The sequence below is a fragment of the Chiloscyllium plagiosum genome, unplaced genomic scaffold (genome assembly GCF_037043375.1).
Source record: "Chiloscyllium plagiosum isolate Xiang-an unplaced genomic scaffold, Cpla_swu_hap1 HiC_scaffold_31, whole genome shotgun sequence".
Lineage (NCBI taxonomy): Eukaryota > Metazoa > Chordata > Chondrichthyes > Orectolobiformes > Hemiscylliidae > Chiloscyllium > Chiloscyllium plagiosum.
Window position 1 is genome coordinate 54,675,002 of NW_028270169.1, and position 17,792 is coordinate 54,692,793.

Below are 17,792 nucleotides of genomic sequence, written 5' to 3' on the forward strand. Positions count from 1 at the left end.
CTACTATTTTCAACTGTACAATTTATAATCCTCATACTTCATGGATGCAGTGTTTAAAATGCAAACAAAAAGTGCTAACAAGTTCTGTGAGATTAGAAGTGAACAGGAGATGAGCTGCATGGATTAAGGGCGAGAGACTCTATTAAAGTCGGGGCAGTCCCGCTTTAAGTGAGGCCCCGCCCCTGACCCGGGCGCTACCATTTTTACAGGGGGAGGTAGGGGTTGGTTATCGCGAGAGCGGCCGGGGCCAACATGGCGGAAGGTAGGAGCTGTCAGCGCCGCGGCGGCTTCAGGCGGGGGCGCGGGTTCTGTGTTGGGCGGCGGGGAGCCAGGGGCCGAGCGATGCAGCCTCCGTGCCCGGACACACCCGAGCGGCCGTGGTCACCGGGCCGACTCTGCGGCTCCCCCCGAGCCGGAGCGGAGAGCGACCCCACCCGCAGCCAGTGCCGACCCCCTTTCCCCAGATTCCCTCCCCCCCCCCCTCCTCCCCTCTCCTCCCCCCTCCCCCCCTCTCCTCCCCCCTCCCCCCCTCTCCTCCCCCCTCCCCCCTCCCCCCCCCACACACAGCCACCCCTCTCCCCCCCTCTCCTCCCCCCTCCTCCTTCCCCCCCCACACACACAGCCCCATCCCCCCTCCTTCCCCCCCCCACACACACAGCCCCATCCCCCCTCCTTCCCCCCCCCCACACACACAGCCCCATCCCCCCTCCTTCCCCCCCCACACACACAGCCCCATCCCCCCTCCTTCCCCCCCCCCACACACACAGCCCCATCCCCCCTCCTTCCCCCCCCCACACACAGCCCCATCCCCCCACCATCTCCCCCCCCCCCACACACAGCCCCATCCCCCCTCCTTCCCCCCCACACAGCCCCATCCCCCCTCCTCCCCCCCCACACACAGGCCCCCCCCTCCTCCATCCCCCCCACACAGCCCCATCCCCCCCCACACTGCCCCCCCCCCCACACACAGCCCCATCCCCCCCTCCCCCCCCCACACACACAGCCCCATCCCCCCCACACCCACTGCCCTCCCCCCCTCCTCCCCCCCCACACCCACTGCCCCCCCCACACACACAGCCCCATCCCCCCCCACACAGCCCCATCCCCCCTCCTCCCCCCCCCACACAGCCCCATCCCCCCTCCTCCCCCCCCACACACAGGCCCCCCCTCCTCCATCCCCCCCACACAGCCCCATCCCCCCCCACACCGCCCTCCCCCCCCCCCCACACACAGCCCCCTCCCCCCCCCTCCCCCCCCCTCCCCCCCCCTCCCCCCCTCCCCCCCCTCCCCCCCCCTCCCCCCCCTCCCCCCCCACACACACAGCCCCATCCCCCCCCACACCCACTGCCCTCCCCCCCCCACACCCACTGCCCCCCCCACACACACAGCCCCATCCCCCCTCCTTCCCCCCCCACACACGCAGCCCCATCCCCCCTCCTCCCCCCCCACACAGCCCCATTCCCCCCCCTCCCCCCCCACACACAGCCCCATCCCCCCCCTCCCCCCCCACACACAGCCCCATCCCCCCCCCTCCCCCCCCACACACAGCCCCATCCCCCCTCCTCCCCCCCCACACACACACAGCCTCCTCCCCCCCTCCTCCCCCCCTCCTCCCCCCCCACACACAGCCCCATCCCCCCTCCTCCCCCCCCACACACACACAGCCTCCTCCCCCCCTCCTCCCCCCCTCCTCCCCCCCTCCTCCCCCCCTCCTCCCCCCCTCCTCCCCCCTCCTCCCCCCCTCCTCCCCCCCTCCTCCCCCCCTCCTCCCCCCTCCTCCCCCCCTCCTCCCCCCCTCCTCCCCCCCTCCTCCCCCCCTCCTCCCCCCCTCCTCCCCCCCTCACAGCCCCTTCCCCCCTCCCCCCCACACACAGCCCCTTCCCCCCTCCCCCCCACACACAGCCCCATCCCCCCTCCCCCCCCACGCACACAGCCCCATCCCCCCTCCCCCCCACGCACACAGCCCCATCCCCCCTCCCCCCCCACGCACACAGCCCCATCCCCCCTCCCCCCCCACGCACACAGCCCCATCCCCCCTCCCCCCCCACGCACACAGCCCCATCCCCCCTCCCCCCCCACGCACACAGCCCCATCCCCCCTCCCCCCCCACGCACACAGCCCCATCCCCCCTCCCCCCCCACGCACACAGCCCCATCCCCCCTCCCCCCCCACGCACACAGCCCCATCCCCCCTCCCCCCCCACGCACACAGCCCCATCCCCCCTCCCCCCCCACGCACACAGCCCCATCCCCCCTCCCCCCCCACGCACACAGCCCCATCCCCCCTCCCCCCCCACGCACACAGCCCCATCCCCCCTCCCCCCCCACGCACACAGCCCCATCCCCCCTCCCCCCCCACGCACACAGCCCCATCCCCCCTCCCCCCCCACGCACACAGCCCCATCCCCCCTCCCCCCCCACGCACACAGCCCCATCCCCCCTCCCCCCCCACGCACACAGCCCCATCCCCCCTCCCCCCCCACGCACACAGCCCCATCCCCCCTCCCCCCCCACGCACACAGCCCCATCCCCCCTCCCCCCCCACGCACACAGCCCCATCCCCCCTCCCCCCCCACGCACACAGCCCCATCCCCCCTCCCCCCCACGCACACAGCCCCATCCCCCCTCCCCCCCCACGCACACAGCCCCATCCCCCCTCCCCCCCCACGCACACAGCCCCATCCCCCCTCCCCCCCCACGCACACAGCCCCATCCCCCCTCCCCCCCCACGCACACAGCCCCATCCCCCCTCCCCCCCCACGCACACAGCCCCATCCCCCCTCCCCCCCACGCACACAGCCCCATCCCCCCTCCCCCCCCACGCACACAGCCCCATCCCCCCTCCCCCCCCACGCACACAGCCCCACCCCCCCTCCCCCCCACGCACACAGCCCCACCCCCCCTCCCTCCCCCCACGCACACAGCCCCACCCCCCCTCCCTCCCCCCACGCACACAGCCCCACCCCCCCTCCCTCCCCCCACGCACACAGCCCCACCCCCCCTCCCTCCCCCCACGCACACAGCCCCACCCCCCCTCCCTCCCCCCACGCACACAGCCCCACCCCCCCTCCCTCCCCCCCCACGCACACAGCCCCACCCCCCCTCCCTCCCCCCCCACGCACACAGCCCCACCCCCCCTCCCTCCCCCCCCACGCACACAGCCCCACCCCCCCTCCCTCCCCCCCCACGCACACAGCCCCACCCCCCCTCCCTCCCCCCCCACGCACACAGCCCCACCCCCCCTCCCTCCCCCCCCACGCACACAGCCCCACCCCCCCTCCCTCCCCCCCCACGCACACAGCCCCACCCCCCCTCCCTCCCCCCACGCACACAGCCCCACCCCCCCTCCCTCCCCCCCACGCACACAGCCCCACCCCCCCTCCTTCCCCCCCACGCACACAGCCCCACCCCCCTCCTTCCCCCCCACGCACACAGCCCCACCCCCCTCCTTCCCCCCCCACGCACACAGCCCCACCCCCCTCCTTCCCCCCCCACGCACACAGCCCCACCCCCCCTCCTTCCCCCCCCCCACGCACACAGCCCCACCCCCCCTCCTTCCCCCCCACCCACGCACACAGCCCCACCCCCCCTCCTTCCCCCCCCACACACACAGCCCCACCCCCCCTCCTTCCCCCCCCACACACACAGCCCCCCCCCCCCTCCTTCCCCCCCCACACACACAGCCCCATCCTCTTCTCCTCCCCCCCCCCCCCCAATGGGGTAATCTGTGTTTCCTCTCTGTGCTACTTGCTTGAGGTGAGATGGTTTCTACCTGTTGGGCCATTGAGATTGTTTGAGTAGAAGGGGGTAATTTAGATTAGATTCTCCACGGTGTGGAAATAGGCCACTGCGTCCCCCTGCCCCAGTCCACACCAACCCTCTGAACAGTAACCCACCCAGACCCATTCCCTATATTTGTCTCTGACTAAAGCTCCTAACACTATTGGCAATTTAGCATGGCCAGTTCACCTGGCCTGCACATCTTTGGATTGTGGGAGGAAACTGTAGTGAACCCACGCAGACACTGGGAGAATGGGCAAACTCCACGCAGACAGTCACTGGAGGCTGGAATAGTTCCTGGATCCCTGGTGCTCTGAGGCAGCAGTGCTCACCACCGTGCCACCCTTCCATCCAAAGGGATGGGTCTGACCTCTATCGTTCTGAGACCAGGGTGATTTATTAGTGTGATTGAGGTGGATTGAAACTAAATTTAGAGGGAGGCTGGGAACCAACAGGTAGAAAGGAGGAATAAGATGCATAAAATGGGAATATGGTGTTGTAGTATAGAAGGGAACAGTACCATATGAGAAAGGAGCAGACTGGAAAAGGACTCGGCAATACATTAAACAAGCTCCTTATGGTGAACAAGGTTAGTGATCTACAAGTGCAAAAAAAGTGGGCATCTGATAAAGTAGCAAAAGCAGAAATGTGGTTTAAAAAATGATTATGTACATCAAGGAGACAGTGTTCATAAATGAGAAAAGGGAGATGGAGTGGGAGTATTGATTATAACATTAGAAAAAATGACTTCCTTTGAAGCATTTAGAGTCTGAATCCATCTGTTTAGAGCTGGGTAAAACAAAGGCTATGATCATGCTTCATCTCTTAGTGAGAGGAATAAATTTGCAGGAAAATCTGATGGAGGGAAAAGGGAACTTTTAATTACCCAAGTGTTGACTAGGGTTGTGTTGGAGTAAAGGGTAAAGGTTGGGGAGGGATCTCTGAAATGGTTCATCTCAACCAGAGCAGAAGTGTTTATGGGTGACTGTGAAATGAGGTAGCCAGGAGTCTATAAGGAGCACTTTGGCATGCATGATTTTTGTATTGTAAGGTTCAGGTGAATAATGGTGAGGATGGAAAAACATGAAGTAAACATTTTAAATTGGCAATGGGGTGATGTTGGTAGATGACACTGGTTGACTTGAGGTAAAATGACCAAGAACTGACAGAAAATATGCCCACCTCTTCTGGAGATGTTATAGATAAGGTACACTCTAATGAAATGGAAAAAGGAGGGGAACCAAGTTCAAGGCCATTTACATTGCAAAGGAAATGGCAAATAGAGTAACAAATAGGAATAGGCTATTTCCCCTCTTGAACTTGTGCACAGTCAAGTTGATTAGGAAAGAGATCAACATTACTTTGTTATTGTGCCAGAATTTTGAACTCCTTTCTCAGTGACACTGTGGGTGCAATGACATATTTTGTTTTGAGGCTCTAGAAGACTATTGGCCATTTTCTCAAAGGTAGTTAAAGGTGAGCGACGAATATTGGCCCTTGTTGGTGGTGTGCCCTCCCAAGATTGCATATGAAACACACAGGCTCTGACTGATCTCTCATCACTGGTTGTTCTTTCTCTTGCATCAGTAGTGGTGACTCATGACAACAGATTGGAATTTTAACTATCATTGTCTATTTGATTGCATAAACTTACAACATACCAGCTATTTGACCAACTGGTCTGTGCTGATAGTACATTTACATGAGTCTGTGCCCATCTTTTTTCCATCTCACTATCAGCATATCCAAGGGAGAAAGAAAAGGAGAATATCTGGCTTCCCCTTAAGTGCATCTGTACCCTTCACTTTAGCCACTCACAATGGGTGAAACAAATGTCTAAATTCATCATGTAATGAGTGCCTTATCTTTGTAGGCCTTAACTTTGGGTTGTGGGTGTTGCCTTGCTGCATTGAAACGTTTAGATAATGCTCCCTGCTGCCTCATGCACAGTGTTTTGAAGTGACAGTTGCGTGTTGATCAAATGGGCATCTTTGTTCTGAGTCAAGCTTATTATAGTGTTGGAGCTGTACATATCAGTGCCGATGTCGAATCCATCACACCCCTGACCTGTGCCTTGTACATGGTGAATAGGCTTTGGAAGTTCTGGACGTTGGTTATTTGCTGTGGAATTTCAGCCTCTGACCTGTCCTTGAGCCACAAAACTTATATGGCTAGTCAAATTCAATTCTGGTCAGTGGTGACTTCCAGAGTATGGATAATGGGTGATTGTGTTGGGAATGCCATGAACGTCAAAAAATAAGTTTCTTGTTGGAATGGTCACTGCCTCACACTTGCATTGTAAAGATTGCTTGCCACTTATTAGCCCCCAACATGAATGTTGTCCAGACCTTGCAATGTTAAGCAGTGTTTCTGACTCCTTGAGCACAAACTGTACGTGTCCACTTCTGCTTCTGACCACCTGGTGCAGTTGAGGATGATTAGGCTTAGGGCACTATCCTGTGCAGTTCCTGCAGAGATGGAGCTGAAATGATTGACCCTTAACAACCACAACCATCTTGCTATGTGCCAGGTACAGCTCTAACAATGAGTGTTTGTCCCCTAATTCCCATTGACCCTAGTTTTACTAGGGCTCCTTGATGCGACACTGTTAAATACGCCCTTACTGGTCAAGGGCATTCACACTTGCCTCCCTTCTGGAATTTGACTGTGTAGTCCATATTTAGATCAAGGTTGTAATGAGGGTCAGGAGCTGAGTGATCTTGACAGAACTCCACTGGAGTCTCAATGGGCTGGTTTTTCTCAGCAGGTCCTGTTTGAGGACAGGGATTAGAATCCCTTTTATCACTTCGCTGACTACGATGGTTAAACTGATGTGCCAATAATTGACTGAGTTGGTCTCATCATTTTTTTTGGTCAGAATGTACAAGGCAGTTTTCTGCATTGCTAGTGTTGCAGCTTTTGTGCCATGTGGCTGGGGGCTTGGCTTCAGGAATTAGGGTATTATTGGGGTCATAGACTTTGTACCCACTGCCTTCAGCTGTTTGATGACTGGACAGTGATCAGAGGTGTCCTAACTGCTATACAATGGTCTTTGCTGTAAAGTGTGTTTTAACATCTGGGTGGGACTTGAATCCAGGTTAGTTGTAAAGCCCACTTCGACTAGACTTGTAGAGGTTTATAAAATCATGAGGGGCGTGGGTAGGATAAGTGGACAAGGTCTTTCCCGGGGTTGGGAACTTCAGGGCATAGGCTTAGGTTGAGAGGGAAAAATTTGAGACCTAAGGGGCAACCTTTTCACTGTGGTGGGCAAAGGAAGTGGTGGAGGCTAATATAATTACAACACTTAAAAGGCGTCAGGATGGGTATATGAATAGAAAGAGTTTAGAGGGCAAGGTGCTAGCAAATGGGATTAGGTTAGGTTAGGATATCTGGTCGGCATGGGTGAGTTGAACTGAAGGGTCTGTTTCTGTGCTGTACATCTCTCTGACTCTGACTCTAAATATCTGCTTCTGGGGTTGCGTGAGATGGTGCCGGCTGTCCCTGTGAGAGTCGGAATGCTCGTGGGATTTCTGACTCTATAGTGTCCATGTTCGGTTGACTTTTTAATATTGTTTGTCCCAGGGCAGATGTACAGCACCTCTGCTCTGGTTTTGGCATCAAATGGGAATATTGATGAGTGAGTGGTTCCATTAATTATTTTCTTACTGGTTCAGCGGCACTAAATGGGAGGTGGGATTAAACATCGTATTCACTGCTCCACTGCAGCCATGAGCAAATCACTGAGCAAAAAGCTGAGGATGCTGGAAATCTTCAACAAACACCACGCTGAAGAAGCTCAGCATGTCTGGCAGCATCAGTGGAGAGAAAAACCTTTTCTCCAGTATTGCCTGTATTTGATTAGATTAGATTACTTAGTGTGGAAACAGGCCCTTCGGCCCAACAAGTCCACACCGACCCGCCGAAGCGCAACCCACCCGTTCCCTTACGTTTACTCCTTTTTACCTAACACTAAATGCAATTTAGCATGGCCAATTCACCTGACCTGCACATTTTTGGACTGTGGGAGGAAACCGGAGCAAACCCACGCAGACACTGGGAGAATGTGCAAACTCCACACAGTCAGTCGCCTGAGTTGGGAATTGAACCCGGGTCTCTGGCGCACAGTGCTAACCACTGTGCCACCGTGTCGCACCAGCACTAATCTATTCAGTCCCTTGTGTATATGGAGGCTGGTGGAGTGGGTGTCGTTATACCTGTGATGTGCTGCATCTGATTTCTGGTTTGATTTTTGCTCTTGAAGCTGAGTGGTGATCCGCAAGATGTAATGGGGGTGGGTGTACCATTTTCACTCAATGGTTAGACAGTCTGCCCTCTCTATGATGAAAGGATTGTAGAAGCAGGAGGAGTGCAGGCAAAAGAAAATTAACTAAGGTATTGTATCTGAGCAGTTATATTACTATATGCTTGGCTTTGTCCATCTGCATTCCCTCCACCACTGGAATTACTGTGCTAATTCCTTCTTTAAATTTGCTCATGCGATTAGACTGATAGGTTGAACCTGACAAATTAGGGGGCAGTTGCTGATTTATGTGGAAACCTCTGTACCCTCTATGCCAAAGCTTAAAAACCTTTTTACGGACCCTAGACCCTGGATAGTCTGTAGCAGTAGCACAACAAATTGGGTATTTTTTAACTTTTTGCAGAATAAACAAGAAAACTGAGAATTTGTGAAATGCACATTAAAGCAATTTAGCAAAGGCTTTAAGTTTTCTTAGCACTAGGGTCAGTGAGTTACTTGTCACTTATATTTTTTTTTTGTGTTTCATTGTCTGACTGTTCTTGTGCTATTTAATACAGAGGAGGTTGCTAAGCTGCAGAAACACCTGGCACTTCTCCGCCAGGAGTATGTGAAAATGCAACAGAAGCTGGCACAGACTGAGAAGAGATGTACCATGCTTGCAGCCACATCCAACCTAGAGAATTCTAGTGACTCCTTCATTTGCCGACTGCTGTCTATTGTGTCTGAGCTTTACCAGCAAGAACAATACAGGTAATTCTTAATGCATTGACTGTGCTAAGAGATTGGATGTTGGGACATAATCAGGTCTGTTAAACTGATAGAAACTACAGACATTATGTTAACTGGTACCTAGGGGACCAGGAATGTGCAGGTTGATCAAATATTCCAGTTGATCAAGAGATCCATGAAATCAATATTAAAAACACACATTAAGTAATAGAAATGTAATGTAAGGGGTATGCACATCACTATAGTACTTATTTACAGCATAAATCACTTAATAATGCAAGTTTGCTTTAAATAAAACTTGCTTGCAGAGAGTCTTCTCACTCTCTCGCTTTCAACTGACTACTGAGATCCTGATGAAGGGCTCCTGCCCGAAATAATATTGATTTTTTTTCCTGCTCAGATGCTGCCTGACCTGCTGTGCTTTTCCAGCACCACTCTAATCTTTACTCTGAGATCGAGATAATAGGTAAACATCTGGTATCTGAGGTGTGTAACTTTTGCCAGTTTGAGTGCTGGCTGATAAGATACTGGTTAAAACAAAATTTGCTTTACTATTATAATTGAGCTGTCGACCAGATTTCTTTTTCCGTAAAAATCACAAGTTGACCATTGATGTCAGAATATCTATACTCCAGCAATGGTGCTCTAATCCTGTGCCACAAATTAACCTTGAGTGCCTCTTCAGCTTGTTGGCTCTAGTGCCAACCGGTCTGAATGGGACTTCCTGTCTTTTCAGCGCACAGCACTCTTACTGAGATGCATCCTTTTTCAGACTGGTTGGTTGGATTGATCCCACAAAACGAACTGCATAATGAGTGTACTTATTCCTGGATGGCATAGTGATAAATATTTTTGATTGTAAATGCTTGGATTATGCATTATAATCATGGATTCTAAAAATTGTCTGCATATTTACTGTGTACCTCTTAATCATTGCAGTTAGTTTCTACTTAATATATCAGTCTTCTGTGTTTATAAGGGGACCGTAGGAATGTCCATTTTCTCGGCTGGGAGCAACAGAAGGAAGAGAATGCTTCTATCTGTTTTGTGCTGATTTTTCTCATATATCTTGAAGTAAGATTGGTCAGCAGCTCTTCCATTCTCCTGAATGTGCACTCTGCCAGGAATCATCAGGCAGCAGTAGTAATGCTAGCTATTTTTTAAAGATTATTTTACGAACCAAGATTCCGGTTTGGTTTTCTAGGTTGTTTTGATTAGATCTATGTTCACAGTTAATATGGAAGATCCCTGACCTGTGAAATAAGTGTTGTCCCGTTACTGCAATGTAGAAAGAGCTCCTTCTTCTGGATTTAGAAATTCATCATTCGTGGCATAATGTTGATTTCAGGAAAAATGCATCACCATTGGCTGAAGTGAATGCGTAAAGTGGAGTTCAAAACTGGCTGCAGACCAGCAAAGCCATCTATAATGCACTTTAGCCATACCTGTTTACACTTACAACCTAATAGAGCAAAGTGTGTGCATCTTTCAGGAAATGGATCCTTAAATATAGTTGTTTTGTATGATTAAAAACATGGGCTTTCATTTCACGTCTAGCTCTTTACAGCAGAAGTTTTAATTTTGATTTTTGAGGTGTTGATTGCACGGTGTTAGATATGCAGCAATCTAGTTCATCTTTTAATAATTCATAGAATTTCAAGTGTGGAATGAGGCCATTCAGCCCATCAAGTCTGCAGTGACCCAAGGGTGGTTATGACAGGGATTTTTAACTCTCCAAGCATAGACTGGGACTGCCATAGTGTTAAGGGTTTAGATGGAAAGGAATCTGTTAAGTGTGTAGAAGAGAACGTTTTGATTCAGTATGTGGATGAACCTACTAGAGAAGGTGCAAAATCTGACCTACTCTTGGGGAAATAAGGCAGGTCAGGTGACTGAGGTGTCAGTGGGGGAGCACTTTTGGGGCCAGTGACCATAATTCTATTCGTTTTAAAATAGTGGTGGAAAAGGATAGACCTGATTGTTGAAGTTCTAAATTGGAAAAAGGCCAATTTTGACGGTATTAGGCAAGAACTTTCAAAAGCTGATTGGTGCAGAGGTTCGCAGGTCAAGGAATGGCTGGAAAATGGGAGGATTTGGTTATGTAAGATATAGACAGGATATATCGAGTGAATCCTTGGAGTATAAAGGCAATAGCAGTGTACTTAAGAGGGAAATCGGGAGGGGGGAGAAAAGGGGACATGCGAAAGCTTTGGCAAATACAGTTAAGGAGAATCCAAAGAGTTTTTCCAAATAGATTAAGGACAAAAGGGTAACTAGGGAGAGAATAGGGCCCTCTAAGATCAGCAAGGCGGCCTTTGTGTGGGGCTGCAGAAAATGCGGGAGATACTAAGTATTTTGCATCAATATTTACTGTGGAAAAGGATATGGAAGATGTAGACTGTAGGGAAATAGATGGTGACATCTTGCAAAATGTCCATATTACAGAGGAGAAAGTGCTGGATGTCTTGAAATAGGTAAAGGTGGATAAATCCCCAGGAGTACCCTAGGACTCTGTGGGAATCTAGATAAGTGTTTGCTGGGCCTCTTGCTGAGATATTTGTGTCATTGATAGTCACAGGTGAGGTGCTGGAAGACTGGAGGTTGGCTAACATGGTGCCACTGTTTAAGAAGGGCGGTAAAGACAAGCCAGGGAACTGTAGACCGGTGAGCCTGACCACTGGTGGTGGGCAAGTTGTTGGAGGGAATCCTGAAGGACATGATGTACACGCATTTGGAAAGGCAAGGACTGATTATGGATAGTCAGCATGGCTTTGTACGTGAGAAATCATGTCTCTCAAACTCGCTTGAGTTTTTTTTTGAAGAAGTAACAAAGAGGATCGAGGGCAGAGCGGTAGATGTGATCAAATGGACTTAAGGCATTCGGCAAGGTTCCCCTTGGGAGACTAATTAGCAAGGTTAGATCTCACGGAATACCGGGAGAACTAGCCAATTGGATACAGAACTGGCTCAAAGATAGAAGTTGAAACTTTATTGCTGGAACAGCACAGCAGGTCAGGCAGCATCCAGGGAACAGGAGATTCGACGTTTCGGGCACAGGTTCTTCTTCAGGAATGAGCAGGAGAAGCAGTGTTCAGCAGGAGAAGATAAAAGGTAGGGAGGAGGGGCGCTGGAAATGTGATAGGTGTGAAGAGGTCAAGGTGAGGGTGATAGGTCGGAGTAGAATGGAGGCGGAGAGGTCAAGAAGAAGACTGCAGGTCAGGAAGGCGGTGCCGGGCTGGAGGGATTCAGCTGAGACAAGGTGGGGGGAGGGGGGATGAAGAAACTGGTGAAGTCCAAGTTCATCCCCTGCGGTTGGAGGGTTCCCAGTCGGAAGATAAGACGCTCCTCCTCCGACCGTCGCGTTGTTGTGGTTTGGCGGTGGATGAGTCCAATGACCTGCATATCCTCGGTGGAGTGGGAGGGGGAGTTGAAATGCTGTGCTACAGGGTGGTTGGGTTGGTTCGTCCGGGTGGCCCAGAGGTGCTCTCTGAATCGCTCCGCAAGTAGGCGGCCTGTCTCCCCAATATAGAGGAGGCCTCTTCGTAGGGTATGTGGAACAATCCATCTTCCGCAACTACACTGGCCCCACCCCCCATCTTTTCCTTCCCTCTTCGTAGGGTATGTGGAACAATCCATCTTCCGCAACTACACTGGCCCCACCCCCCATCTTTTCCTTCGCTACATTGATGACTGTATCGGCGCTACCTCGTGCTCCCATGAGGAGGTTGAACAGTTCATCCACTACACTAACACCTTCCACCCCGACCTCAAATTCACCTGAACAGTCTCGGACTCCTCCCTCCCCTTCCTAGACCTTTCTGTTTCTATCTCAGGCGACCGAATCAACACGGACACCTACTACAAACCAACCGACTCCCACAGCTACCTGGACTACACCTCCTCCCATCCTGCCCCCTGTAAAAACGCCATCCCATTCTCCCAATTCCTTCGTCTCCGCCGCATCTGCTCCCAGGAGGACCAGTTCAAAATACGTACAACACAGATGGCCTCCTTCTTCAAGGACCGCAATTTCCCCCCCGACGTGGTCGACGGTGCCCTCCACCGCATCTCCTCCACTTCCCGCTCCTCTGCCCTTGAGCCCCACCCCTCCAACCGCCACCAGGACAGAACCCCACTGGTCCTCACCTACCACCCCACCAATCTCCATGTACAGCGCATCATCCGCCGTCACTTCCGCCACCTCCAAACAGACCCCAGCACCAAGGATATATTTCCCTCCCCTCCCCTATCAGCTTTCCGTAGAGACCACTCCCTCCGCGACTCCCTTGGACTCATCCACCGCCAAACCACAACAACGCGACGGTCGGAGGAGGAGCGTCTTATCTTCCGACTGGGAACCCTCCAACCGCAGGGGATGAACTTGGACTTCACCAGTTTCTTCATCCCCCCTCCCCCCACCTTGTCTCAGCCGAATCCCTCCAGCCCGGCACCGCCTTCCTGACCTGCAGTCGTCGTCTTGACCTCTCCGCCTCCATCCTACTCCGACCTATCACCCTCACCTTGACCTCTTTCCACCTATCACATTTCCAATGCCCCTCCTCCAAGTCCCTCCTCCCTACCTTTTATCTTCTCCTGCACACTCTCTGCTCATTCCTGAAGAAGGGCCTGTGCCCGAAACGTCGAATCTCCTGTTCCCTGGATGCTGCCTGACCTGCTGTGCTGTTCCAGCAATCAAGTTTCAACTTTGATCTCCAGCGTCTGCAGACCTCACTTTCTCCTCAAAGATAGAAGACAGGGTGGTGGTGGAGGGTTGTTTTTCAGACCGGAGGCCTGTGACCAGTGGAGTGCCACAAGGATCAGTGCTGGGTCATCCACTTTTTTGTCATTTTCATAAATGATTTGGATGCGAGCATAAGAGGTACAGTTAGTAAGTTTGCAGATGACACCAAAATTGGAGGTGTAGTGGACAGCAAAGAGAGTTACCTCAGATTACACCAGGATCTGGACCAGATGGGCCAATGGGCTGAGAAGTGGCAGATGGAGGTTAATTTAGATAAATGTGAGGTGCTGCATTTTGGGAAAGCAAATCTTAGCAGGACTTTTACACTTGATGGTAAGGTCATAGGGAGTGTTGCTGAACAAAGAGACCTTGCAGTGCAGGTTCATAGCTCCATGCAAGCGGAGTTGCAGGTGGATAGGATAGTGAAGGCGGTGTTTGGTATGCTTTCCTTTATTGGTCAGAGTATTGAGTACAGGAGTTGGGAGGTCATGTTGTGGCTGTACAGGACTTTGGTTAGGCCACTGTTGGAATGTTGCATGCAATTCTGGTCTCCTTCCTATCGGAAAGAATTTGTGAAACTTGTAAACCTTTTTTCTGAACCCTTTCAAGGATGTTGCCAGGATTTGAGTTGTAGGGCGAGGCTGAACAGGTTGGGGCTGTTTTCCCTGGAGCGTCGGAGGCTGAGGGATGACCTTTATAGAGGTTTTATAAAATCATGAGGGGCATAGATAGGATAAATAGGCAAAGTCTTTTCCCTGGGGTGGAGAGTCCAGAACGAGAGGGCATAGATTTAGGGTGAGGGGAAAGATATAAAAGAGATCTAAGGGGCAATGTTTTCATGCAGAGGGTGGTACATGTATAGAATGAGCTGTCAGAGGAAGTGGTGGAGTCTGGTACAATTGCAACATTTAAGAGGCATTTGGATGGGTATATGAATAGGAAAGGTTTGGAGGGGTTAGGGGCATGTGCTAGCAGGTGGGACTAGATTGGGTTGGGATATCTGGTCGGCATGAGCAAGTTGGACTGAAGGGTCTGTTTCTGCTCTACATCTCTATGACTATATAACAATAAAAAGCTGAAGAGAGTATAAAGTAAAGTCATAACTAACAAAACCCCAGACTTTTATAAATTCAAGCAATGAAAGTGACTACTGGACTAATGTAGGATCATCAAGGAAATTACCAAGAATTAACAAAGGGCATCAATCAGGACCAAAATCCATTCCTGGTACATGTAGAGTATATATGAATCTGAGCTTTGTTTTATTTATTAAAGGCTTTTCCTGTTTGTTTCACCTGATTGTGTCTATTTGAAATAATGGACAACTCATGAGGGTAGTACAGAACAAAGAAAATTCCAGCACAGGAACAGGTTCTTTGGTCCACCGAGCCTGTGCTGATCCAGATCCTTTTTCTAAACCATCACCTATTTTTGAGTGTGTATCCCTTTGCTTGCTGCTCATTCATTTATCCATCTAGATATGTCTTAAATGATGCTCTTGTGCCTGCCTCTACCACACTACTGGCAAAGGGATCCAGGCACCCACCACCCTCTGTGTAAAGAACCTTCCATGCATATCTCCCTTAAACTTCCCCCCCTCACTTTGAACTTGTGACCCTAGTAATTGAGTCCCCCACTTTGGGAAAGGGTGGATGAAGTATATGTGGAAGACTATTTGAAGTATATGTGGAAATTCAATTAATATTTGGCAAATTGGGCTTGTTTTCCTTTAAGTAGAGAATGTTAAAAGGAGAAAATGTTGGCAATGTTCAGGTCTTCCAGAATCTGGAAGTGGGAGAAAAACATTTCTGATCACTGACTCTTTGTCAGAATTTTTGGGTATCTGATGTAAGGATTCTGAGGTAAACAGTTGAATTGAGGAGTTGACTGTCTCTGCACAGACATTGGATGGCCTGAGTATTTTTGGCACTTTCTATCGTTTCAGATTTACGGTATGTTGCTTTTTTGAAGTGAAGAGGAGAGATTTGTTCCCAGTGGCGGCACAGTCAGTAACCAGATGACAGATAGTGAAGACGTTTGGCAAATAAAAGCCAGTGATGAGATGAAGAAACGTGTTTAAAGCACTGAGTTGTAAATGGGAAAGCACTGAAAGGACAATAGAAGCAGATTCAGTATTAACTTTTCAGAGAATTGAATGAGTATTTGGAAGAGAAGTTTAGTCTCTGGGGAAAGCTTTTAATAGGATGAAGTGAATATCTCTAAGAAGTGGGATATGGGTTTTATGCTGTACGAGCCTTGACTTTCCTCTCTCCAGTCATGTAACTGGTGCACATCCAGGACTACTCTGGCAGTGGCAGTGGCTCATTTTAAATAGGAGGACAATTGCATTGAAGAATTCTATTTTTTTTTTAAAGCCTACATTTTAGAAAACAAATGCTGATTTGAGCATGTTGGCAATTTTAATACCACTTGATGCCAGAGATGATGTGGTTTACAGTAAGGAGGAGAAAAACTGGCTCAGAATTAGTCTATAGGGTCAGGAAGTTTGATCCATGAGCCAGTCATTATTAATGTATAATGACTGATGTTTGCACACTGCTGAAGTGGCTAAATCCTGCACGGCCTTTATAATCATTGTGAAACTTTCCAGTTGGGAATTTACTAGTGATTTTGGCTTCAGAAGTTTCAGGCAATAAGTGTGAAGCAATTTAAATTGAGAATAGCAACAGCTTGGAAGCGAGGAAATGTTAATAAAATGTAACATAGAGTTTGTATACATATTCACTCTTCCAACATACAGTATTTCATAAAATGACAATGTGAAGTCAGCAACATTTGGAAGATCCAAGGATTTTATTGGTCTGCATTGCAGTCTGTATTCAACAAAGGAAACAAGATGCTGAGTAGCTTTATAGTTCATGCTTCACTTGTTCATTGTTAGGATCAGATCGCATCTTGAATACTATGTCCAATTCTAGTCATTCAGGAACTAAGGGATTGCCTGTGAGAGGAGGTTGTGCAGTACAAGGCCCGGCCTAGTCTTAGAACATAGAACATTACAGCACAATCCAGGCCCTTTGGCCCTCAATGTTGCGCTGAGCTGTGGAAACAATCTGAAGCCTATCTAACTTACACTATCTATTCTCATCCATATGCCTATCCAATGACCATTTAAATGTCCTTTTTAAAGTTGGTGAGTCTACTACTGTTGCAGGCAGTGCGTTCCATGCCCCTAATACGGAGTAAAGAAACTACCTTTGACATCTGTCCTATATCTATCACCCTTCAATTTAAAGCTATATCCCCTTGTGCTAGCCATAGTCATCCAAGGAAAAAGGCTCTCTGTCCACCCAGTCTAACCCTCTGATTATCTTTTATGCCTCAGCATATCTTACGTTATCTTTTATATGTTAAGTCAGAGTTAACAGGAAGGAAGGATGCAGTAGTCTGGAAAGAAGGTCTCTCCGATATCATCTAGGGTTGTTAACATTGATAAAGATCTAGAATCCTTTAAGAAGGCGAATGTAATGAACCTGTGAAAGAAACTTGGGATTGATGGCTGTGTATTCAGTGATCAGTATATTAAATTAATTTTTGTGCCATTATTGCTCCATTAGAAGTGGAATTGCTTGGGATGCAGTTGAGTGCTGCGACTAGCTGGGAGAGGCAAGACAAAGTAAAGACTGATATTTTTAACCTTGTGATCTTTTTAGTTATGAATTATTTTATTGCAGTGAATCGAAAGGTTTAACTTCTGCTTTCTTAGTCAGTTGCTTTAACCTGTGTGCATCTTTAATAAATTGTCATCTCAACAGTGGGCATGAGTTCACTCCCAGTGGGTCAGTTTTTTGTTTCTATAACACTTTGCTGGAGAACCCATTAAGTTAACAGCATGATCCCTGCGAAGCTTTGGTATTTTTCAGTTGATCGATTCTGCATCTAAAACAGACTGGTTGAATATTAGATGAACTTATTTCTCATTTAATTTGGTCATTTGCCTCAATTTATTCTTTTTTGTTTTATTGTTGTTGTTGCAATGTCCCCTCCATGTTTGAAGCAACTTGCTTCATGCCTTGATTTTCCTAAACTGGTTGGATTGCATCCAGCCCCTCAATTTTGCCATTGCTCATTCTCAATATTTTCCAACGTCTCATCCTGCTGAGCAGTTTTCAAGTAGGGGTTTCTTTACAATCGCTCGTCGCTCTGTAGGAGAAGGTGTGGACTGTCCCAGCCCACGTGCCTCATTCCTGATGAAGGGCTTTTGCCTGAAACGTCGATTCTTCTGCTCCTTGGATGCTGCCTGACCTGCTGTACTTATCTA

The 17,792-nt window shown here is 50.3% G+C and overlaps 1 protein-coding gene across 1 annotated transcript in view; it reads left to right on the plus strand.

Moving 5' to 3' along the window:
* The first annotated feature begins 246 nt into the window (after nt 1-246).
* ankfy1 (ankyrin repeat and FYVE domain containing 1) overlaps nt 247-17,792 on the plus strand; it is an 81,513-nt gene continuing 63,967 nt past the window's right edge. Inside the window, exons 1-2 of the mRNA XM_043718811.2 lie at nt 247-262; nt 8,598-8,790. Of these exons, the coding sequence (XP_043574746.1) occupies nt 253-262; nt 8,598-8,790 (203 nt within the window). The 5' untranslated portion in view covers nt 247-252. The remainder of the gene's footprint in view (nt 263-8,597; nt 8,791-17,792) is intronic.